General features: G+C 39.0%; 1 protein-coding gene across 1 annotated transcript; it reads right to left on the bottom strand.

Moving 5' to 3' along the window:
* Nucleotides 1-2,336: 2,336 nt before the first annotated feature.
* Nucleotides 2,337-23,300, bottom strand: LOC114668696 (tripartite motif-containing protein 16-like). The gene is made up of 6 exons (XM_028824587.2): nt 22,667-23,300; nt 16,180-16,275; nt 10,356-10,589; nt 10,106-10,265; nt 9,949-10,008; nt 2,337-3,003 (listed from the first exon to the last, which is right to left on the bottom strand). The coding sequence occupies exons 1-6, from the start codon at nt 23,258-23,260 to the stop codon at nt 2,462-2,464; spliced, it is 1,686 nt and encodes a 561-aa protein (XP_028680420.1). The 5' UTR covers nt 23,261-23,300; the 3' UTR covers nt 2,337-2,461.
* Between the last annotated feature and the right edge of the window lie 3,404 nt (nt 23,301-26,704).

Consider the following 26,704-nt stretch of genomic DNA (forward strand, 5'->3'; position numbering starts at 1 on the left):
AAGTGAGCGGCACGGAGCCAGTGTCAAGGGATGAGTTTATTATTGTTGTAACAGTCGGGATTATGGCATGAAGGCAGGATTTAAGTAGTGTGGTGGGGATGGGGTCTACTACACAAGTAGTCGGCCTCATCTTACAAAGCAGGTTATTAACAAACGCAGAAGTGACTGGTGAGAACTTAGAGAAGGAGCTGGATGGAGTGGGAAAACAGGGAGAGATATAAACAGATGATATATTTATGTTAGTTGAATTATTTAGATCTTTAATTTTGTTACTGCGGTGGGTTGGCACCCTGCCCAGGATTGGTTCCTGCCTTGTGCCCTGTGTTGGCTGGGATTGGCTCCAGCAGACCCCCGTGACCCTGTGTTCGGATTCAGCAGGTTGGAAAATGGATGGATGGATGGATAATTTTGTTACGGAAAAAATGGAGGAATTCCTCACAGACTTCAGTAGAAGAGGTAGTTGGACCAGATGCGGGTTCGAGTAGTTTATTAACTACAGAGAACAAAACCCTTGGGTTATCATGGCTACTTTCTATTATTCTGCCATAATGGGTGTTCTTGGCAGAAGTTAGTGCTTCTCTGTAAGCTCTTTGGTGGTCAGAGAAAGCCTGGATGTGCACGGTGAGGCCAGTCTTACGTGACATTCTCTCAAGGCGTCGGCCAGCTGCTTTCATAGATCGCAATTCTGAGTTATACCAAGGAGCTGAACGCTTAAAGGAAACCTCCTTATGTTTTAAAGGAGCTGTTTTATCTAATGCTGAGTGAAGGGCTGTGTTATAGTGGTCAACAAGACTATCTAGTGTTGGTGGAATAGGTGCAGACAGTAAAAGATCAGAAATGGATCCAGAAAGGATAGAGGGACAGATACTTTTAAGGTTTCTATAAGAAATTTGTCCTTTACAGGTAAGAGGTGGGATAGGTAATGAGACAGTGAAAAATACTGCTTTATGGTCAGAGAGTCCCAAATCAGTGCTGTAAATGTTGGCAACAGATAGTCCAGAAGTGCAGATCAGATCCAATATCTGACCACTAGAGTGGGTGGGAAAATCAACATATTGTGTCAAGTCAAAACAGTCCAGTAAGGACAGGAATTCATTTCTCAGTTTAGATGTGGGGATGTCAATATGGATGTTGAAATCACCAAGAAGCATAATTCTCTGAGAGTAAGAGCTTAGGTGGGTCAAAAGTTCAATCAGATCGGATAAGAAGGATGCATTGTATTTTGGGGGACGATAAAGAACAATGAGTGAGACAGGACCTGATTTCGTTATTAGTTTAAGAGCCAGGCACTCAAAAGACAATGGACAGTCAATTGGGATTCTTTTAATGTTTAAGTCTTTTCTGATAATTACTGCCAGCCCACCGCCTTGTCTTGAGCTGCGAGGCTCTGAGTGGAAAGTGAAACTAATTGGAGTCGCCTCTGTGATCTCTTTTTGGCAATGACAGGGATTTGAACCAGCAACTTTCTGGATACCAATGCAGATCCTTAGCTTCAGAGCCACCACTCCACCCTACCTATTGATCTTTGTACACAGTAGTTTGGATTCACTGCCTGTAATAGTTTGTAGTAGGAGGAATCTGTGTTTGGAAGATGCTCTTTTTTTTTTCTTAGTGTCCTTGTTCTGAATCTTTTGTTTTTTTTTCATTCTTTTTGCTGGAAGAAGGAGGAGGAAGAGTGTTTTTGTTGATTTTCATCACTTTTGAATGGGAGCCGCTGGAAATGTTGTATATAACACCTGCACTGTTTTTTTTTTCTTTTGTTTTGTGAACATCTCTGTGTTGGACTTTATCAAAATTTTTGCAAGACACTTGTTTTAAAAATAGGACTGGCCTGCTAAGAATAAACTAAATCCTGTTTTTGAATAGTCTTTTCTGGTCTGTGACTCACTTCTCCCATCCCCTGGTCATTCAGTTATGTCTACTGGCACCTATAGTCCAGAATTGGGCAACAGTGCCTTTGCACAGGGTGCCACACACATGAACACTGGGAGAACTTGGAAATTCCACACATTCAGTGACCAGGCTATTATATGAAATGAATGACTTGAACCTGTGAAGTAGCATCACTAACCACTGTACCATTGAATTGGACTAAAATAAAATAAACAGGATTACTTACTAGTCATTATACTTACATACCAAATTAAGATTTCAGGACGATGTGGACTCAACTCACATTTTCTATCTGCTCCCTTAAATTTGTTTGTTGTTCTGTTTTAGGCCGAGTTTACGTTTTAAACCATTAAGAGAGCGTCAAGTGGTCATTGAGCATGGGAAAGCACCTTGAGCATGGGAAAGGCACTATATAAATAAAATGTATTATTATTATTATTATTATTATTATTATTATTGATATAAATTGTGGCTGTTGATACTCAGGCAGTCTGCATGATTTTTTAGTCTAAAATAACAAGACTGTTTTAATGTCAGAAGATATGAAGTGACCTGCAGACCACAATGGTCACTGGTCAGGTGGGTTCAGAGGGCAGATTGTTACACTCGTGTCACATTCAAACCCAAACCCTGGATAGAGCGGTTCAGTGAAGGAGGCGTTGAACTTGTGTAGGAGGGTCATTGTGTGTGAGATGCTATAAAATGAGAGAGAGCCAGCAGGCCAGTCCAGATACACACCTATTCTGTGACTGCAGGGGGTGCTGATTTGTGTCGACTTGTTATTGTGCCATGCAGTGTAACCGGAAACAGAGCAGCAGAAATCCCAGGACTTGTTGTTGCGCCCAAGAGCACTCTCATCACCATTTCCTTTCCTTCCTATTCCTTTATATGTCACTCCAATGTCAATCTCTTTTCCGCTCCACTCAATCTCCCAGTAACAGCGAGTCCCACTCAGAGCCTCTCTGCACAGAACTTCAAACCAACTGTCAAATCTGTCAGGATGTTTAGGATACAGGATTATTTTCATCTGACACGTCACCTTCTTGTTCCCTGCCGACAGGTATAGAGAATTGTTTGCCGTGTTGGGGTCCAGTGTGAGTGGACAGAAGTCTGAATGAAGAGAAATGAAAAGATAGTAAGTGAAGAAATCTGCTGGCATTGTGACATGTGAGACTTGAAAATGAGGGCATCAGAGCATCTAACAATCTAAAATTAAATTTATGACTTTCATGATGTTACTAACATGTGAGTAGATCTGAAATCAAACATCTATTATCATTAATGTGCAGAGAGTCAGAGGTGTGAGTAACAACTGCAATGGTCATGTAGGCCAGCAGAGGGCAATGTTTGCAGTCAGGGGTGTGGTCCCTCTGTCCTTTGAGGTCAGGATCCAGGTTGGAGTTGGGAACAGAAGGAGCAAACTATGGAGACTTTGGACTGAGTGGATGACTGTCAAAGAAAATTAGAAAATAGTGAGTCTGACCGAGGTCAGAAGAAGAAACTGGTGATGGGCAGAGCATGTAGCAGAGTGTCAGAAGGAAAAAAAAGAAACGTGGGACCACAGAAGAGCTGAAGGAGACACATGTGGTCAAGGAGGAAGTTGGGGGGGGGGGGGGGGGGGGGGGAGAATTGATGTGTAAGAACAAAAATATAAGACAGGAAAAACTAGAAATGAAAGGGTAAAAGGGCCATGTTTAGATCAGGTGGCCATGGAGAAAGTGAGGACAAGATAAAAAGGACCAAGAGGAGGTGGAAGAGAATCACGATTAAGAGTTAGTAAGAAGAACGGGAACAAGGAAGTCTGGGAATATGGAAGAGAATGAGGAGGAACAAGGGAGAAAGATCCATCCATCCATTATCCAACCCACTATATCCTAACTGCAGGGTCACAGGGGTCTGCTGGAGCCAATCCCAGCCAACACAGGGTGCAAGGCAGGAAACAAACCCCGGGCAGCCCACCACAGGGCACACACACACACACTAGGGAAAATTTAGGATCACCAATGCACCTAACCTACATGTCTTTGGACTGTGGGAGGAAACTGAAGTACCCGGAGGACCCCACGCAGACACGGGGAGAACATGCAAACTCCACGCAGGGAGGACCTGGGAAGCGAACCTGGGTCTCCTAACTGCGAGGCAGCAGCATTACCCACTGCACCACCATGCTGCCCAGGGAGAAAGATAAAATACTAAATAATTGGGGACAAAAAAAAAGCAGAAATAAATGACAAAAAGTGTAAAGCAGAGGTCTGGATCACAAAATCCTTCATCTTGAATTTTAAACAAAATGCCTGAGCATTCAGAAAGAAAGAAAGAAAGAAAGAAAGAAAGAAAGAAAGAAAGAAAGAAAGAAAGAAAGAAAGAAAGATCATCCACTTTTGGCTTTGAGGACATAGCATTTGTGCTGTCAAACCTAACTAAACCACAAGAGCCTGCTGAGGTCCATCTTCAGTGTCAGGTCTGACTTGTCAACTAAAATATGAAGCTTTTGTACCATCATTCAAATTTCCATCTCCATGTAATGTGTCCAGATGTCTTTATCCTTCAAAAACTTCCTTTGCTGGACCCAAAGAAAACAATACAAAAAATAAAAACACCTGGAAGTGTGATTGTAAAAAGTATCTCATTTTCATGGTGTTCACCATCACAATTTTAACTTTCCAATGTCCTTTTTACTCACTGATTCTTTTGATTGTCGTTTACTCTGCAAATGAATAAACTGACTCAGAGACAGAATTTGACTTTGAGAAACAACTAAATCTTCTACTTAATGGTTGTCTTGGAGTCTGTTTACTTAAATGTGTTAGCTGGTTATGTCATAAAGTTCTACTGATCTGTTATGTTTAAATATGAAAGCCATTTTGTGTTGTCTAAACAGACTGGTCAGTCTCCTGTGACACAAATGTGAACAAAATGTCATACCACAGACAAAAGAAAGAATGACCAGGGCAAGGAGATACAAGAGAACAAGGGAAGTGATGATAAGGTGAAGAGAGGATTTGAACTTTATACTGAATGACTTTGGGCAATTTGGTGGACAGCAGTTTAAATGGAGGAAAGCTTACACTATGTATGTGAGCCCCCCTAACTGAAGAAGGTTAAGATGAGCTCTTTAATTGAGTTTAACCTGTGCAACAACAAAAAAAAGGTTGAGAAAAAAAGAAATCCTCTATCTTTTTAAAAACCATGTGAAATAATCTAGTCATTAGGGGACAAATCAGCCCAAGTTGGTGCCAGTTCTAAGCACGGATACATAGAGAGTATTACTGTCAGGAATGGCATCTGGCTGTAAAACTTACCCAAAATCTTAATGATGAAATCAGTCTAATCAGCTTTGGAAAATGCTAGAGCATACCCCATGGGTGATGTACAAGGGCCTTGTCTGACTCCTGTGGGAAGTGAACAAGGACTACCGAGACAAGGGTGGGCTCAGCTAAAGTTAGTGAAGTTAGCCCAGAAGAAGCAGAAGAAGAAGGCAGGGGTAGGCAAAGAGAAGGTTGTGTTAAAGGTAAAAGTGGGGATACTGAAAGTTGGGACAATGACCAACTAGGGGAGAGACTGGATACATTTGATGGAAAAAAGAAAAGTGGGAGTGTTGTGTTTGCAGAAAACATGATGGAAGGGGAATAAAGTAAACAAATTAGGAGGGGGCTTTAAGTTGTTATACAGCAGTGAGAATGAGCAAAGGAGAAATGGTGTAGGTGTAGTAGTATTCAAAGAACTATTGGATAGTCTTGTCAGTGTGAATAGAAGGACTGAGAGAGTTAGGAGTGTCAAGCTGGGCCTTCGTGAGAATGTATTTCATGTCATTTGTGCATATGTTCCACAAGTGGGCTGTGAGGAAGAGGAGAAGGACATTTTCTGGACACAAATTGATGAAGGGTGGTACAAGAGGGACAAAGGGTGATTGTTGGTGATGATCTAAATGGGCTTGTGGGAAAGAGTAGAGAGATGATAGAGAGGGGAGATTGAGAGTGGGAAGTAATGGGGATCAAAGAGGATGGGGAGAGAAAAATAGATTAAGACAGAAAATCTGATTTGTTAATAGTTAACACATGTCTTGAAAAGAAATTAATTAGCTTGTGACTTACAGTAGTAGATGAAGGGAAAGACAAGTAGCTCTTCTAATGTGTTAAACATATAATTTGAATGAGTTAAAGATTTGTAAGGTCATAACTGGAGAAAGTGTGACAGTTCAGCACAAAGTGGTGGAGATGGACTGGGAGGGTTAAGCATGAGAATAAAAAAAAAGCAAACAGCGGCAAAGTTGAAGTGGTGGAGCTTAAAAGAGGAAAAGTGTAGGAACAGGTTTAGGGAGAAAGTTTTAAATGAAGTGCAGTCATTTCAGAGTGTGGCAGAATGGTGGGAGAATAGCAATGCTGTATTAAGATTAGGCAAAGAGGTGTTGGGTAGGATGGCAGGAAGGAGCCCACTTGGGAACAAAGAGACATGGTGGTGGAACAGAGAGGTACAGGATGTCTTAAGGGCTGTTAAGAAGAAGGCAAGGAAGACATGGTACCAATCAGTGAAGAAGCAAGTTAGAGAAATGTATAGACAGACAAACAAGGAGGCAAAGAGGACAGTGGCAAGAGGCAAGACACAAGCTTTAGAGGAAGAGTATGAAAAACTGAGGACAAAACAGGGAGAGAGAATGATTTTCAGAATAGTGAAGGCTAACAACAAAGCTTGAAAGGATTTTATTTGGATAAAGCAGATGAAAGTTGGGAAAGGTGTAGTGCTTCAGTGAGCAGGACAAGATCAAGAACAGATGGAAGAGGTTCTTTGTAAAAGATGAATGAAGAAAATCTGAGGGTAGTATTTGGAGATGGAGTCCCAAATGAAGGGATAGTACCAAGAGTAAGGAAGGAGAAGTAAAGGGGGACCTGAAAACAATGAAAAAAGGAAAGACAACAGAAAAGATGAAATACCAGGAGAAGAAAAATATTCAGGATTGTGAAAACTATAGAGGGATAAAGCTGATGTCATATCAAATGAAAATTTTGGAAAGGGTTATAGAGAAATGGTATCAGGAGTATTGTGTGATCGAAGAATTAAGGCAATGGTGAAAGCTAAGGTTTGTCAAACAGTGGTAAGGTCAGCAATGATGTATGGAGCTGAGACATGAACAGTAAAGGAAACACAGGAGCAGACGTTATATGTGGGAGAAATGAGAATGTTGAGATGGATGTGTGGATTTCTAATGAAGGACAGAATAAGAAATGAGACAATCAGAGGAACAACAAAAGTGGGAGAACTATCTAAGAAAGTAAAGGAAAGTAAATTGAAGTGGTATGGACAAGTAATGAGGAGAGATAATGAATATGAGGGCAAATGAGAGATGGGAATGGAAGTACAGGAGAAGAGAAAGTGAGGTTTGATTTTATGCATGGGAGAGGAAGAAATGATACAGTCTTTGCATTGAGAAAACTCATAGAGAAGCATCAAGAAAAACATTAAAGGCTGCATATAGAGTTTAGTAATTGGAGCAGACTTATGATAGAGTACCATGCCAAGAGGTCTGGAGGTGCATGAGAGAGAGAAAGGAGCACAGAGAAGTGTGTGAGGCTAGCTTAGGATATGTATGATACAGCGAGGACAGGATAAAAACAGCACTGAGGTAACAGACAAGTTTGAGTAGGTCTGCACCACGGACCTTCTTAAAGTTAGGTCTGCACCACGGACCTTCTTAAAGTCCTTGCCTCTTTGATCTGGATATGGATGTGTTGAGAAATCGGGTAAAAGGCCAATTCACCAGGTTCATGCTTTTTGATGATGGCATTGTGTTGTGTAGAACCAGAAGAGATGACATGGAGAGGAAGGTGTAAGAATAAAGAGGGGCTTTGGAAGAAAGGGGATTGAAGATAAATAGGAAGAAGACAGAATATGAGGTTTAAGGATGATCAGGATTCCGAAGTTAGCCTGCAGGGGGAGCTACTGAAAACAGTGGATAAATTTAAATATGTAGAATCACTCGTAGCCCAAGATGGAAAATTAGATGCAGAGTGCAGTGTGGATGGAACAATTGCAAAAATGTATCAGGGGTATTATGTGATTGAAGAACTAAGACAAAGGTTAAGGGTAAGGTTTTTGAGACAGTTGTAACATCAGCAATAATGTATGGAGCTGAGAAACGGGCAATAAAGGGAGCGCAGAAAAAGATGTTAGATGTGTCGGACCTGAAAATTTAGAGTTGGATGTGTGGAGTTACAAAAAGGACAGAATAAGAAATGAGACAACTAGAGGTTCAACAAAAGTGGGAACGATATCTAAGAAAGTATAGGAAAGTAGGTTGAGGTGGTATGGACATGTGATGAGGAGGGACAATGAATATGTGGTCAAAAGAGTGATGAGAATGGATGAACATGGAATGAGAAAGTGAGGGAGGCCAAAACAGAGGTGGATGGATAAAGTAAAAGAAGATCTAAAGGGAAAAGGGCTTGACTGGTGAGGAGGTGCAGGACTGAACTGTATGGAGAAGGCTGACCCCACAAAGGAGTAGAAAAAGATGAAGAAGGAGCCATCTCTTGCAAAATCAAATTATGTCAAATCTATATTTTTTATAGATTTTATCTGTAGGTTCCAGAAAATGTAATTGTAATTAAACAAATTTAATATCTACTTAGCATAGGCAGATGCCTGCTAAAGTGGTGGCAGATGCCCAAGCACTGACAGGCCACAATAATAGGGTGGAATTAGCAGTGGGACTGTCAGGAAGTGCTTTTCCAAAAACAGTGTGCATTTAATCTGACATCTATAAGCAGGTAATTAAAAATAAGTCAGAAAATATACTGCATGGCATAATATTCAGGTGTGTTTGGAAATTTACATAACTGATCTGAAAGATGGTTCATTTTACCTTTTTAGTTACTTCATCAAAGAGTTAGTTATCACATTGTTTATTAAATGTTTTTGTAACAATAATTCATGTTCATATAAAAGAATGCAAAAACATGAATTAGTAGACCACATTAAATGTGTTGTTTTTAACAGCACCTTACAATATCAGGAAATTAAAAATGTTGCCCAATTATGCCCAGTTTTGACACTTCTGGTGCCAAACCTTTCAGTATTTTGTGTTATTTGTCCCCATGTCTACTTCATTCCTTGTTAATTGTCATTATTAGGATACGATTAAGGCAGACAGGTACACAGAAAAAATGTTAATGAATAAGACATTGATAAAGGTGACAGAAGAACTTAAAACTATGACATAAATAGAAATATTTCTCTATTTATTAGCAATATCAATCCCACACTGCTGATTTTTTCTAATTGAAGAGTAAAAGACGACAAAGGCAGAGTTAATGAATCAAACAGACCTCTTAGAGGGGAAAATGGCAGACTGATTGTCTTTGTTCACAGTGGGCACCAGGACTGGGACTGGACGTCACTACCTTAACCAGCCACCACACTTAAGTGAAGAGCTCCTGTTGCTGCCTGTAGCAGTGAGTGCCATCCACAGTGCTGAACAGCTGGACCTGTAGTCAGTTATGTGAGAGGTTGAAGATTGTAAAGTGAGACAGATTGAATAAGATCTGGATTTGCGTAATGCCTTTCATAGAAACACCCACCCATGATGCTTTAGACACCTTTTAGAAATCTCTCAAATTTATAAAAGTTTAACATTAGCATGTGAAGTTATTGACTTCAGGTCACATACTGTGTCACTGGTGAGGACTGTTGTTTAATGTTTGTTACTAGTCAGACAACCTGCTGTGAAAACTAACATTCTCAGTTGATTTTTTCTGAGACCACTGCCCTTCTGCCTCTAGTGATATTCATCTCTTTTCTACCCAGCATCTTTCTCTCTTGACAATAGGAAATTGGCTGTAAAGCTACCCATTGCAATCCCTAACAGGCCTTGTGTGTAATAGAACCACCTGGTGAACTCTAGTCAAAGTCACAAGCAGAATATTTACTCCTCTACTGGTCTGAATTGAACATATAACTTCCACAAAACAAGTTTTACTATTGGACTCCACTTGACACAAACAATTATGAAAACCCTCAATTTTGTTTGATTAAACTCAATATAACTAGATACAGTCTTACATTTTAAGAGCCCATTTCTGGTCCTCAGATTCTGCACGATGTAATGTGATTCATCAGCCCCTTAGAAGAGAAAGACAAGAGTAGAATGTGAACCTTAAACACTTGTGATGAGCAGCACAGATTGATCTACCTGGTCAACTGAGGACACACAACCCACCAGACTCACTGGTCTTTACAATCTCCCAGCTGCTGATCTCCTCCAGACTCTTCTTCAGATCAGACAAACTCATCCTCAGAGTCTCAGGAAACAAATCTTCAGTAATACTTATGGTTGGTGGGTCTTGATCTTCAAGAGGAAAACAGAGAGATGGAAATTTCTACAAGAAAAAGGTAGAGAGAAGAACATAAGACACAAAGACTTGTGTGTCACACAGGCCAGCTGGTATCTTTCAGATCAAATCTCTCACCTTTAGGAAGTGGATGTGGTTGTCTGTTTGTGAGAGTTTGGTCAGCTCAGTGTTTCTCCTCTTCAGCTCTTTGATTTCTTTCTCCAGTTGCTTCATAACCTGTTTAGCCTTTCCAACCTTCCTACTCTCATGACTTCTAATGACCTCAATGACCTCTGACCTCAGTCTCTCTATGGACTCAAGTACAGACCTGAAGGTCTTCTCGTGTTCCTGCACTTCTCTCTCTGCTGAGCTCTGATCAGAAAAAATAGAAACAGAAATTCATTTCAGTCTCAAGAGCTTTAGAGAAGTGCAAACTCAAATTAGAAAAAGAGGAAAAGCAAAGCAGTGAACAGTTTATTGAAGACTGGGTATCAGAAATTAAAATGTTGGAGGCTACAGGGCATTTATACATGAAAAATGTTCAAAAATTGATTACAATCTGAATTTTAGGTTTAAAATGGTCAATATCTTTACTCAAAAGCTGCAAATTTTTATGTTCAACATTTAAGTACGACAATGGCAAATATACAGTATTTGTAACCAGTAACAGCGCACTGTGAATATACTTGACTTGATTATACTCTGTTGATGTTTGACCTTGACCTTTGTTGATCATATATGTGTATGAAATTTCAGGTGTGTAGGTCAAATGGTTTGAGAGCTGTAGGTGACTGTAACTGCACACTGCACACAACCGTGCAGTGAATACACACTCTTTTACTTGGTTGACCATTGACGCTGGAAGTCAATCACTCTGAAAGTGGACAGTAGAGGTCACATAATATAATATGAATACCAAATTTTAGTTAAATAGATCAATAGGTCAAATGGTTTGGGGGCTACAGTGTAAAATGTAAGCACTCATGTGTCTTGGTTACAAACAACCTCGTGATAAACGATGTTTCTGGTAAATACTCTCTCACTTCCCTCAATCAGCTTTCCCTGCGATGGTGAATCTAGGACTTTCACCTTTACATCTTGTGATCGTTGTACTCTTGAAAAGGCAACATACAATCGTCCATGTCCAAAAACGAGCTCTGGTAAAAATATTCCAACTCTATCGAGTGTCTGTCCCTGCGAGTTGTTTATTGTCATAGCAAAAGCAAGTTTTATAGGGAATTGTCTTCTTCTCAGCTTATATGGAAAATCGGAATCATTACTAATCAAATCTATCTTTGGTATAAGCACAACATTGACTATACTTGAGCCAGTAATAATCTCCGTCTCAATTACATTGGGTTTTACTTCTCTAACAATAAGTCATGTTCCATTGCAAAAACCTCGTTTACTATTTAAATTCCGCATTAACATAATAATAGCTCCAATCTTCAATTTCAGACTATATGGAGCAAACCCAGACGGAGAAAGGGGATTCAAAGCTCAACAGGAAAGTTTTCTCTTTCATCATCATCATCAGTTTGTATTGAGTCATCGCTCAAGTATATTACAATGTTGCCTGACATTTTATTAAGAACATCCTCGTTTAAATGATTGACATCGGAATTTTTAGGGCAGAAAATTGCCTTTCCAGTCATATTCCTAACTATTTGTGGATTAATACAATCTCCAGAGATTTCAGTTACTAACGAACCACGACATAAATACTTATTTGGTATTTTTATAATATTTTCATCAAAGTCACAATCATTGGTAAGACTTCCATTTCCAAGCTTCATTAGCAATTCAGTAATCTGTGGATCAACTGATCTCATGTTATTTTTTAGAGTGAGTCTTTTGAAGTCTTTGAAAAACTTATCATCATGCAGACTTGCTTGTAGGATTACTTGTTTTGCTCAGTGTTTAACTATAATGAGGCACTGGCGAAAATCGCCTCCCATTAACAAAACCTTTCCTCCAAATGGAATGGTATTTTTCATTACGGTTTCCTGTAACATTCTTTCAATCACATTTAGAGCAAGTTCTCCCTCCAATTAATACATTATCTGCAATTTCAGTCAAGGCAGCAGGAAGAATAATTTCATTTCTTCCTCTAATGTAATGCATCAGCATCTTATACAAATATGTCTTACCACTTCCCCCAGGACCATCCAAATAATAGAAGTTTGCATTGTTCTCGTCAGACATGGTTCTGACTATTTCATTGAATGCTATTCTTTGCTCTTGATGTGAAGTTTGTATAATTTGTTCTGTTGTTGTTTGTTCAATTCCAGGATTAAATACAACCCTAGTCAAGGCAGGAAGACTTATATGAGGATGGGGCAAATTAAAATTCAAATTACTCTCTTGGCCATGACTTCAAAAAATTTCATGCAGCTCCTTAAGGGCATACATTTCACATTGCGTACATTCACCATCTCCATTATGTAATGTCATGCAAAAATCTTCAATCATATGTATCTTAAACATTTCCTACAACTTCTGATTTAGCTGGTGAACAAATCTCTGATCTGTCTTGGCATATTAAAATCAATTGCATCTCTTATTGTTTTTCCCACACTGTCATCTATGAGAAGCTCACGTTGCTTTGCATATTCCTGGAAACTGGAACTTATAGCTTCATTAAACGACTTCAGGTAACTTGTCGCGCCTTTAACGTGCAATAACAGAAGACGGAAAACATATCTTTCAGCTTCTCTTATGCTTACTGTATACATTCTTCCAATTACATTATGTGCACCTTTTCTGCCACTTACAGTTTTTTTGGTTCCACGTATAATATTTTATAATATCAATGAAGTAAAATGTTTGTGCTCTATTGAGTTTATTATTTTTGGTTTCAGATCGTGTAACAGCAATTTCCAAATTCCCTGCATCATCTGGATTAAAGTAAACTGGTTGCTGATCGGGCAAATGAACTGGAAGTCATTCTATAGTATGAGATTGATCATGCATTTTCATAACGAATAGTCTCCAGCTAGCTTCTGGGACACTCACATAGCGTGAGTGAACAAAGGTCTGTGTCTCATCGTGCGCTAAAATGTTTGTGGATGCCTCCTTTACTTCCATACTCACACATTCGTGGCCTTTATAAATGTACTTAAACAGATATTTGACACTAACAATCGAGGAACATATTTCTATGTTTATATGACAATTATACTTTAAAGTTAAAAATGGGTTATAAGGCACGATTCGTGAGTTATCGATTACTCTACCATTTATTAAAGCCGATGTTCCTTCTCGTCTTCTATATATAGGATATCCATCAACATTTCCCAAAGTGAATTTAGGAAATTGTTGGTGCATTTTCCATCTAACATGTATGAACTATTTGGATTTTCTTTTCCACATGGTCGATGTACCATGTAGCTTGTGACGACTTTCCACAGTCGTGGATTTTTTTCTTTATCAGGTATTTCAACGCATACAATTTTGTCAATGTCTTCTTCTGTATTAGGCTTATGGTCTTTTCCAAGAAAGAATAAAATATGCTCATTCTTGTTTCTGAAATTCAATAACATGCACATACGCATCCATTAATCTGAAGGCATGATTCTTAATTTAATCATCAAGCAAAATTTTTAATTTTATGTTAAAAACTTTTGCTACTAAATCAGGTCGGTGTTCAAACTTTTTGGACGTGTTGCAAGTTTTCCTTTATTTCTGTCCATTCAGGGTTACATGTCATTGTAATAAACAGATCTGACTTTCCATATTTAGTTACAATGCACATAGCATCTTTTTATCTTTGTACCATCTGCCTTGGACTACTTTCAAAACTTGAAGGAAGTATATAAGTCTTACCTGGTAATAAGCTTTCATTTTCCCTTCTGGCTTCCAAATCATCTTGAAGCACATTATACTGGTCAACTTTTAATTTTTGCTGATTTATTCTGATATAATTCAGGCGATTTGTTTCTGTCTTTACATAAGCATCCACTATATATTGTTGTGTTAGTTTTCCAGCATTAGGAATGGGGTTAAACCTTTCAGCTCTTACAGCACATCAGTAGCAGTAATATACTCTTTGTGTAATGCGTTGTCTCTTGCCTGTACAGTTTTGCTTCTTTAACTCTGTTCCCCATCCCTCTTCCCCATTTGGAAATAGTAAAGGGTAGGTCATTGGATCTAAATTTGGGTTGAGGATATTTATTCTTTTGGTCGCAGCGTAATTATTTTCTGTTTGTCTAGTATAGATCAGTAAATCTCTTTCAAATGGCAGTACTCCGTCTTCATTAGCAAAAATTTTGGCAATTTCATTAGCAGTAGCAATGTTATATCTTCAAGGATCTTTCTTACGATCCTGTGTAATTGCCATTACAACATTTGTTAGGGGATGTCCTGTTCTTTGGGACTCTCTAATGGCTTCTCTTTCAACCTCATAGAGCATTTTATATGCCGCTGCGTAGGGATTTTTTGACATAATGTTAGCCAACTCAGTCATCACAGTTTCATCACAGTTCAAGTTTTCAGACAATAACCATTGTTTCGTTGCTTCCTCTGTGCGCAGTATGTATAATTGTGCATATTTTCTTGGTTCATCCTCAGCAGGATGCAATGTTCCAGTTCTGTGATAAATTTGTCCGTGGATTCTAAAGCAGTATGGACCAATTCCTGGTGGTTTTGCAATATTGGCACCCATGGACGCAAACGCAAATGAACTATTAATGGATCATATATTTTCCATAAAACTTTTAGAGTTTCTTTCATTTTTTATCATCAAATTGTAAGAATATTTTGGATAGTGTATTTTAGCATGTACACTAATACTCACAATCAATGTGTTCTATCGAAATCTTTCCCATTTTGCAACACTTAGATGCCTCAGCCTGAAAATGTAAGGCGTTGCATTTACTACAAACTTTATTCATTGCACCACAGGAATGTTCAAGTATCTCATTTTCGTTGCCTAGTGCAGATTAAGCAAATTGTTGAATTGAGCGCATTCGGTTAATATTTTCAAGAGTTCTTCTACTTTGGGGTCTTTCTTGAGTATCCATTATGGTCTCTGCTTGCCACGTTTTGTCTTAAACGATATACTCTCTGGTCATAGCTCTCCTTTGTTCTAGCTATTCTCATGCGATCAGCATCTTTTTGTCGTCACTGGATGGCGTTTTGCTCTGTCTCATTTGCCTTTGCAATTCTGGCATGTTTGACCACTAATTGCCGACATCGATTAGCCTCTTCCTCAGTCTCATTTGCTCTTGCAATTCTCTTTCGCTCAGTGTCGGCCTGTCTTCGTTGTATGGTCTGTTGTTTGCTCTCATTTTCTCGAGCAATTCTCTTTCACTCTGTGTCAGCCTGTCGTAAATGCTGAGTGTGCTCTTCATAGTTTTCATACTCTTTCATTTGCTCAGAGGTTGATGCACTTGCTGCTTCCTGAGCAGCTCCTCTTTTCTCCACTCTAGCAGCCCACTTCTTCTCTTCTTTTGTCGGAATCTTTTTGCGTTAAAACTGATTAAGTCAGTGTTTGTGTTGCAATTACTTAATTCGTTTTCTTTAATTGTTCACTTAAGCTGGCACTTAAGTCTTCAATCTGCCTCAAGAATGATTAAAAATATGGAGAGGTAGGGGAATTGATGGCGATCATGGTAGGAATGAGAATGGCGCCCGCACGCATGCACCGCAAAGCTGCCCTGTTGGCTGCTGCAGAGAGCTAATTCTACAATAAAATAAAATAAAAATAGGAATAATCTTGAAGGTCAATCATCACCCTGAAAGCGGACAGTAGAGGTCACATAGTATATGTGTAAACAATTTCAGGTCAATAGGTCAAACGGTTTGCGAGCTACAGGTGATTTAAAATCCTCGACAGACAAACGAACAGCCACGGTAGGGTATTATATATAAAGGTAACATTGTTGCTTGTATTTTTTTCTAATTTCATAGCACCCTTGACCGTCATTCAAATCTTCACTCACTTTAACTGTGATGTTCTCACCTGAATCCTCTCTATAGTCTCCTTCAGCTCTTTCAGTTCATTTTCTCTCTCTTCAATTTCCTTTCTCATGTCTTCCTTTCTTTCTTTCAGCTGATTCTGCATGAAGACAAAATAGAGGAGAGGTGTCTGAAGAATGAGGTAGCAAGTGGGTTGAGCATCATGGAGCCGAATGTACAAGAGACCTGAGGTACTGGACTACAGGAAGCATTGAAGATGATAGGAAAAGAAGAGTGAAAGGAGAAAGGAAAAGTAAGCTGATGGAGTGATGGCATCATTGAGCGATCAAGCAGTTGGAAAAACGATGGATGTGTGAAAGTTAGAAGAAAAAAATGAGAGATCAGGAGAAGGTGAGGAGGATGGAGTCTGCTTTATAATTTGGAATTAGCAGATATTGTGTATCCCTAAAATGCTAGAATTCTTGTATGACAAGTATTTAATCAAAGGAATGGTGAGTTTTTAGTATTATTAATTTCAAATTCCAAAGCGTTTTTGGAATTCTTTCATATGAAGAGATGATTTAAATAATTCTAAGGTCAAGGCGGGTTGTGCATAAGAATATAAAAATCATTCAATTACATAGAGCAAAGTATTACATCTGACTGGCTAACCTCACAGCAGTTTTATTAAGATTTGTTTTTAAAGGCTTCCACTTTTACTTTTCTTATTGACTGAAAGATAAAAACAAAATGCAGCTGCCATTTCCAAGCAATATGATGGCCACATCATCAAGCCTGACCCAAAGCCCATTTTGTCTGCTGTGGTTTTGATCCTCACACAGGTAATAAAGGAAAGAAATGGAAGTGAATCAGTATTGACATCCCAGAAGGGTATGAAGGATGAGCAAAAGTTAAAAAAGTAAGTTCACTTTAGACTCCAGAGTCCAGGATAAATACATCAGCTGAAAATGACCCTCAGCCTAATTGTGGACTTGGATGTTGTACCTTTGTCATCTCAGTTAGAGATTTGATTTATTTAATTCTCCATTTTGAGAACTGAAGAAGAAGAACAGATGCTGACTGCTTTGAGTGAAAAAAATATGTGTAGAGATAAAAATTTACTTCAGGCTTTTGTGTCTTTGTTTACCAAGCACCCTCAATGGTCATAATGTTCAGAAGCCAGTCTTTTCTAACAATCAATGTGTCCTTTACAGGTTTCTCAAATCATTACTTTTACAGTTGTTATAGAGTAAAAAGTGCAGTGAGTTGCTCTGAGTCCTCTAGGATCTGATATCCTGAATTTGATATTGCCCATATGGGGTCTGTACGTCTTCCCGATGTCTTTGTGGGATCTCCTCTGGGTACATATTCTCACACTGGCCAGAGTAACTTCTCTGAAATAATACTGATGTAAACAGTACTGCCACATCACCTGCTTGGGGCAGCCAAAGGCTAAGCTGTCTATTACTCTGCGGGCATCAGACATGTAGTCCTTGTCTAAATGAAGGGGACAGAAGGGCCATTGGTAGTATTGAGCAAGTCAGGTAGGCTTGATTGACATACAGTGTTTAGCAAACTGACAGTAAAATAATTTTCACAGGTGATGCAAAATTGCAAAACACAAAAATCAGTGAAAAGAGATTTCTTTGGGCGTTTATACTTTTTTCAGGTGGAAAAAAAGACTATTACTCCTTCAATCCTCTTTCATGCCTCTATATTAACTTTTTTTTACTATATATATATATATATATATATATATATATATATATATATATATATATATATATATATATATATATATATATATATATATATATATATATATATATATATATATATTCACGGCATTCTATGATCTGCTCCTCACAAACTGAGGGCACCGTGGCGGATGTTAGCAGATTGCTGGCCAACCACAAGCGTTACCTGGTAGGTAACCACCCATACAATCAGATTGTGACACAGACTTCGAATGCCGTGAATGTAATTACCCCGATCTACATGCTGTCAAATAAACGAACCACACGCCGTGGCGCAACGTTAGGGGCATCGCCGCTGACGTCCGAGGTTCGATCCCCGAGAGGGAGTGCAGTGGAGTGTGTACACCTGATGAGCCCAGAATGAGGGCGAAACACGTGTCGTGTACTCTTTGCATTTATTTTGACAGTAAACTATTTTCAACCATATATATATATATATATATATATATATATATATATATATATATATATATATATATATATATATTTTTTTTTTTTTTAACTGGCCACCTGCACGTCAATAATGAATGCCTCTTGTTTACTGTGCACTTCTGGAAAATGTTGTATGCCAAAGCACACCAAAATGCACCACTATGATACACTAGACAGAAAGTCATCCATTCTCCCCCCCATTAACTGGTCGCTCCACTTTCCTGATTTTTAATTCCTGCAGATGACTATATATGAACTTCATGTGTCATGGAGTTATGTATTTCACTTTTGTCTCTAATGTTTGTTGTTATGATTGGTAAGGTGGGCTTAATACTACAAGAACAATCACAATACATAGCTCAAGAAAATGCCTGCATGTGACAATAAATGAGGCCAGTGGGAGTTCAGTTTTGTATTAATTGTTTGGCTCAGAATTTAGCACTGACTTTGGGTGTGTGAGTTCTTCTGTAATGTGGAATCTGCTTTAAATCATCTGCCAAGTCCTCAACAGTTGACTAGGTGTGGGAGGAGTAACCAACAAGTCAGAATGTCATCAGTTGTCATACCACAGCATGTCCACAGGACATTGTTTTCTAGCTTGAGTAGGACTGTGCTTTGCCAACATGCAGTGTCATACTCAAAAGCATTCGATCTGCAATAAAAGACATTATCTCATCCCAAAAGTACTGTGGTGATTGGAAGTTACAATAGAGGCAGGACTGTCAATTCTAGAAGCCTATAGTGACAGCATGGCAGGTGAGGTGACAGGCATGTGATAAGTCATTTAGCTTTGGTAGCTGCATCTGCAACTATAGTGGTCCAATTTAGGATACACTTTGCTCACCTTGAATAGGACGGTGGCTAGAAAAGGTTCTCTAAAGCTAGTCAGCTTCCTAATCTGCTTTTCTGGTTGGAAAATTACATCCAGTAGCTTCACTCTACTGCAACATGAAATAAAATATACTTAACTACCTCAAAAGGTAGGGACTCTGCTGGACAATCTAGCCTCAAAAAGACCTAAAAGATGTACCCGTCTAGTATTGCAAGAACCAACAAAGTACAACATTGAAAGTGCAGAATTATCTGAAACCCGACTAGTTTAATAAAGGTAGTTTAAGTTGTTAGGAGGTGGGTGCATTTTTGTCTGGAAGGAAAACACAGTAAATGAAAGACAAAAATCTATTAAATATGTTTGGTGGTAAAGAATAAACTCAACAATTTCCTTCTCTAACTTCTCACTGGGCTGAATGTCCAACTTTGCTGCGTAGCAAAGTCCCATCGTTAGGGGGTATAGCACTGCACGTCTAGTCAGATGATGTCATCTCCAAGGCAGTACAACAGGCTGTCCAAGTCCAAAGTAAACTGAATTGAAAATTCAGACTCAGCACCCTTTACAAACCCTAAAGAGATCCAGAAAGGCCAGAACAATAATATGGAACGTGACCAAATTTATTTTTAAAGAAATCAGATCATAACATCATTGGCCATGGAATAATGCTATTGACTAAATGTCTAGAATATGATCTTGTAATCTTAAAAAACTCTTATCAGCGCCTGATTAATCAACTACTTCATCATCCGAATATGTGTCAGAGGACCTCCTCGCAGGCTCTGTTAAAATATGTAATAACCCACCGAACTGATAGAGGGTGCTGCCACAAATGCTCTCATGTCCTTCTTTCCCCACAATGCTGAGAAGCCATCCTAAGAAGACACTTAACCCTGCCCCTTCTGGTCCAGCCACTGTTAACATGCCAGGCGGAGCTCCACTAGAAGTCTTGTTAATTTTTCTGACAATCCTGCTAAAGGGACAAATGCTTACAAGAGTCTGTTTTGTTTTCCCCAAAATTTTCTCACTGTTTCCAAAGCTGCCAATTCTGCACCCCACCACAGACCAAAAGGATGTTCTAATCTCAAGAGCTATGGCAGGTGTTTAATGCCAGCCTTTCAAAATGCCAAAGCTGAGGCCTAACATAAAACACAAATACCTAAAAATGATGGACTAACATCTAAGTCAAAATAAATGCAGCATTTTACTAAAACCTATAATTAATTGTGCATTTTGAAAATACTGCCAATGTAATCTATGGACCCTGCATAAATGTGTTAATTCTTTATGGACCAAACATATGCCCAGACTCTGTGGAAGTAATTATACAATCAGCTATTGATGGGAAATATATTTTGTTGACATTGTGAATCATGACCATACCTCAAATGCTGATGAGAGATCACCTCCACCTGCCCAAAGTTTGGAGGATCTAAAAACAACAGTCAGGTGAATGAAACATCACAAGGCAACCAGTGTTGACAGAATTCCTACTGAGATTTTACAAGGTGGTGGTGAGGAACTGATTATATCTGCAAGAATTTACTCTTAAAATCTGTAATATCAGTTTTCAATAAAGGGGATAAAGCAGTGTTCATAAATTATCAATTCTCTTTACTCTCTACAACATATCAACTAATCACGTATTACCAAATGTGGATGGGATTTTGATGGAAACCCAGTGTGGAAATCTGCATGGTGTTTAGAGTTCACCAGCTACAGTCCATTCTTAATTTGTTTGTTGCCAAACATTAAATTCTTTGACTAAAAATCAACACCCAGAAAATAGTGGTCTTCCATCAAGCACCTCCTGGGAAAAATCACAGAGATACTGCTATAACAGCTAATGAAGCAGAAGGCAAGATGTTCATTCCTTTCACTACCTCAGTAGCAATCTTTTCATAAAAGCAGATATCAACAAGAAAAGGCAGACCTGAATAATGTGCTGGAACAACCTGTGCCGTTGATGAGTGACAGAGTATTCGATAATTGTGACCTCTGCTGTGCCACCAAGATTCAAGTGTAAGAATTCACGCTCATACCAGCACAGCTGTATGGATATGAAATGTGCCCCACATACCATTGGTCCTTCAAGGCTTTTGAAAAGTATAATTGCATTTAGGAAAAATGGTCAAACAAACTCACTAACATTGGCATGGTGGAGGAAACTAGCACTATAATCAAGGAAATGATGATAGCTAAACATTAGTTAAGATCAGTGGCTCTTGTAGTTTGTATGTCCTCACAGGTGGCGCAATGGTAGCGCTTCTGCTTTGCAGTAAGGAGACTGTGGAAGATTGTGGGTTTGCTTCCCGGTTCCTCCCTGTGTGGATAGTGCTTTGAGTATTGAGAAAAGCGCTATATAAATGTAATGAATTATTATTATGCCCAAACACTGGTTTCCCAAGCCGGTGTTTTATTCTGAACTGTCCAATAACTTTCATAGTAGACAGAAAAAGCATTGCAAAGATGTCCTGATGACCAATATATAAAGAGGTGTTGAACTGATATCAAAAAATGAGAGGACTGTGCCTTTGGCACTCCAACATGATGGCGATTTCTTCACCAAGGTATTGAGCATTTCAGAAACAAGCAATGTCAGATGAGTGATGGAAGAAGAACATGTAGAAAGAAGCACGGCATTGAAAGGACTCCATTCAGTAAAGGCATTAAGCATTGTGGTTGCGTTTTGTGTGAATTTGACTTAGTAGCAAAAGACACACTGGTGATTAGAGGAGGACAATCCTGCACGTGCACAAGTTATAGTCGCTGACTGCCTGGATGGACTCCGACCACCTGTAACCTTACATAGGATGAGGAAGGTTTGAGATTTAAATGTGAAGAGACATTTAATTCAGAGTAAAGTCTTAAGGGTCATTACTGGAACAAGGAAATTAGAGCAGCTCATCTCTGTTCTTATGTCTCTGTATTGACTTCCAGTTATGATTAAATCTTTTGTCAAAACTGGAGAGAACAAGAAAGAAAGAACAAGCAAAATCTCAAAGAATCTCGGAGCCTAATGGGAAAACAGATGGGGGATACGTTAATAAAGAAATACCATAAAGTAAAATGTATAGATTGCAAAAGACAAAGTATGACAAAACTCAACTTTAGTAGAAGATTCTGCCACAGAGCACATTTTATAATTACTCATTCTTTTATTTTAGAACTTCCTCAATAGACTAGAGGATCATGGTTAGCTACCACCTAGCCCAGCAGCACTTTGAACACTGCAAGAATCAGCCCATGGCATGATGACAATCTGTCACAGAATAGACAACACACACACTGTGTCTTTATGGGCTAGGTTAAAGTTATGAAATGAACTAAGAATAGAGTGGGTGTTCTTACACTGTGTTAAAAAAAAATAAAGAGCTAATTTGAGTGGAGAAGAGTCACATGGACAACAAATTAAACCACCTTGTCAGAACAGTGAGACAGGAGCACTAAACTCTGTTCGATCCTGAAAGGTAACACAGACCCCCGCTCCTTCTCCCACAGTTAACCCTTCCCATCGCCACTCCTCTCCTCACCTGTCTCGCTGCTCGCTCTTCTTCAGGTGTCACCGTGTCGTGATTCTTATGTTCAGTCGCCACACAAAGTAAGCACACACACGTCTCATCCGTCCTGCAGAAGATTTCCAGAACTTTCTGATGTTTCTTACACAGTTTCTCTTCGAGGTTTCCAGTCGGCTCTCCCAGTTTGTGTCTTTTCAGCACATCAGACTGCAGGTGAGGCCGAAGGTGAATCTCACAGTAGGAGGCCATGCAGGTCAGACAGCTCTTTACAGCTCTCAGTTTTCTTCCCGTGCAAACATCACAGGACACGTCGTCAGGTCCCGCGTAACTCTCAGAATCACCTCCATCATCTTTAGACTCCTTCAGTTTTTCGATCAGTTCTGCTAATACGGTGTTTTTGTTCAGCTCTGGCCTCTCGTTAAATGTCCGTCTGCACTGAGGACAGCTGTAGGCCTCTTTTGTATCTGACTTGTCCCAGCAGTCATTAATGCAATCCATACAGTAGCTGTGTCCGCATACGAGAGTGGCCGGCTCCTTCAGGACCTCCAGACACACCGGACAGGAGTACTGATCGGCAGAAAACGAAGGTTTATTAGCTTCTGCTGCCATCGCGAACGTCTAAACGATCTGACAAAAGGGCGTTAACAGGGTGAAAGTGAAAGTGAAAGAATCGTCGAGGACTTCGGAACATGTGGACGTACTAATTAGATTTTAATAAAACAGTCCAACTAAAGAATATATATATATATATATATATATATATATATATATATATATATATATATATATATATATATATATATATATATCCCGCTTTCAGCACTAATGAAATTGCGATCATCGCGGCTGGAATTAAAGATGATGCAGCTGTGACAACAGAAAAGGAAACGGGAATGAACACCAAAATAATTAACAAAAAAAAAACAGTTACACGGAACCAATCAGCAGAGTCAGCGTTTTTTTTTTTTTTTTTTTTGGATTTTGGCTGTCTGTTTAACTCTAGAAATTCCAGTCGTTTCTTCTTTACTTCACTTCATTGCAATATCATTTATATCCACAAGATGGCAGTGTAGGATATATCACGTACCGTGACATACTGTGATTCTTCATAATTATAAAAGGTTGATTTCAATAGATTGCGGTGGGCCGGGGTTTGTTTCCTGCCTTGCGCTTTGTGTTGGCTAGGATTGGCTCCAGCAGACCCCCGTGACCCTGTAGTTTGGATATAGCGGGTTGGATAATGGATGGATGGATGGATTGGTGGATGGATGATTTCAATAAAGAAAGGTTATGCCACATAAGGTACTGTATTGAATGTACTGGCCTTGTCATGGACGCTGAACCAACACACCTCATATTCTGACTCAAGCACAACTTGAACATGACAGCACGAGTAACTGCTGATGACATTTGCAGGGGATTGTGGCCCGATGACTAAAAAGGTGACCAAACCTGACATCAAGTCGAGGAGAAAAAAAACAACAGATGAAACCTGAGGTTCCCCGTCTAACCCTAAACAAAGACTGCAACAGTGCAATACCCCAAGTATTATTAGACACGTGTTGAATCACAGCCATGGAAACATTGACTTTATCCAAACATATACCAAAAAAATCTTTAGAATGTTTCCACATTTAATCCAAGTTCATTTAAATCTTACATATTCAGTTTTGCTTTCTTTACATGATGATTCAAAAGTAGCTAAAAAATACCACTTTTCATTTCCACTGAGTTGAGCTTCTGAAGATCAGTTAATGCCTTTGTTCATTTTGGGAACTGATAGAAACAGACAATGCTAATATGTCTATTAAAAGCGTGGGAGAGATCTTTAGCACATAATCATTTCAGTTGGGATTTACCAAAAACTGAAACAGCAAACATTTTCAACACTGAACTCATAACATCAAGGCTCATGTGCAATAACCAAGCACTTCACTTTAATTATCAGATGTTTTGGAGCAATAAGGGGGCATTCTGAGACTAAGCTCTCCAAAGTTAGCCTACCTGTCCTAATCACATAAAGACATGAAATACATCGAGTCTGGTTTAATTAAAAAAAAAAAAAAAAGTACAGTAAAACTATTACATTTGTGTAGGTAATAGTCAAGGACTTGCTCTTCCAAATAATATGAAGGATTCTGGAGCATTATGGGAAAATTCAAACTTTTTCAAAGTTTGCCCATTTCTCAAAGGAATGTTCAGCCATTGAACTGTATTAGATATTTGATTTGTATTTTAATTAAAAGGCTCAGATTTTCAGGAATTATAGCCAAACATTTGGTGTTTCACTCGATACGTGATTCTTTTTTATATTATTGGAAAATTCCAAGAAATAGCACAGCAAACTTTAATCTGTGTCTTGGCACATAAAGGAGCGACTCGGCAAGACTGTATCAGAAAAATACAAGCTTGAGGCGCTACAGTTCAGAAAACAAGTAGCAATTGGACTGTATTCACATATTGTATTTCTGTGTCATCCCATAAGGAAATAATTTCTATTAAACTAGAAAATCAAAATTGTGATTATATAGCACCATGTTTTAAATATCAGCCTGTCACGCAGCTTCTGGTGATGGTGATAATCTTAGCCTCTGTAAAATATATCAATTAAATTTATATTCCTAAAACAGGCTAACCTGATATAATCCATCCATCCATCCATTATCCAACCCGCTATATCCTAACTACAGGGTCACGGGGTGTCTGCTGGAGCCAATCCCAGCCAACACAGGGCACAAAGCAGGAAACAAACCCCGGGCAGGCCGCCAGCTCACCGCAGCCTGATATAATCAAAACAGCAAAATATCACCATTCACTCAATGTGCAATGTCAGAGTTTTTCCACTCAGAAACAGACTATGGAGAACATTTTTATTGTGTCAAGGACAAATGTAAAAAGTGGAATCAATCAAGTCATTGATGGTGATGATCAAGGGAGAATGATATTTGCCAAGTTTTACTGAAGGTTTTACTGTTAGCCTGTCTGAGAGATGCTTATTCAATTTACTAAATCAGCCTTTAGCAATGCATCAGCCGAACAACGTTGCAGAGCTACTGCCACGTTGATTGTTTAATTTTTTTGCCACATCTGTACCTCCAAAGCTACAGCATTTTCAAGATCATTACCAAATCATTACCCAAGATTAATTCTGAAACTAGAAGGTGTAGGCATCAGCAGTAAACTACAAAAGTGGATCTCTAGTTGGTGAAACCAGCAGGAGACAAAGAGTACAGTTAAGAGAAGAATGGAGTGAGGTCATCCGTGGAGTCCCTCAGGGGTCTGTCCTTAGACCCTGATTACTTTATCTGATTTATATTAATGACTTTGACTCTGTTATAGTTAGTAACCTTGTCAAATTCACAGAAGACACTCAAACTGGATGTATGGTAGACACCAAGGACGCAGCAAAAAGAATTCAAAAAGATCTGGACAAGCTTCTCTAGGTGATCACCTGGAAAATGGAGTTTAATGTAGAGAAGTGCTAAGTGCTTCACATGGGCAAAAGGAGCATCAATTATAAATACAAGTTGGGAGACACTGAGCTACAGGAAGAGGCCTCTGACAAGGCTTTAGGAATTTATGTTGTCACAATATTTTCATAATCTAAGCAATGGGTAGAAGTGATTAAAAATGACAAATAAAATCCATCCATCCATCCATTATCCAACCCGCTATATCCTAACTACAGGGTCACGGGGGTCTGCTGGAACCAATCCCAGCCAACACAGGATGCAAGTCAGGAAACAAACCCCGGGCAGGGTGCCAGCCCACCGCAGGACAAATAAAATGTTAGGTTATATTATAAAAACTGATAATTATAAATCAAGTGATATTATGCTCAACCTTTATAATGCACTAGTCAGACCACGCCTGAAGTATTGTGTGCAGTTCTGGTCATCATGGTACAAGAAAGACAATAGTAGCACTTGAAGCTGTACAGAGGAGAGCAAACAAGTGCATTCCAGACCTTCAGGACATGTCATTCTGTGACAGACACTGAGAATTAAACCAGTTTAGTTTGAGCAGAGGAGGCTGCAGGTATTTAAAATCCTC

The sequence above is a fragment of the Erpetoichthys calabaricus genome, chromosome 1, assembly GCF_900747795.2.
Source record: "Erpetoichthys calabaricus chromosome 1, fErpCal1.3, whole genome shotgun sequence".
NCBI lineage: Eukaryota > Metazoa > Chordata > Cladistia > Polypteriformes > Polypteridae > Erpetoichthys > Erpetoichthys calabaricus.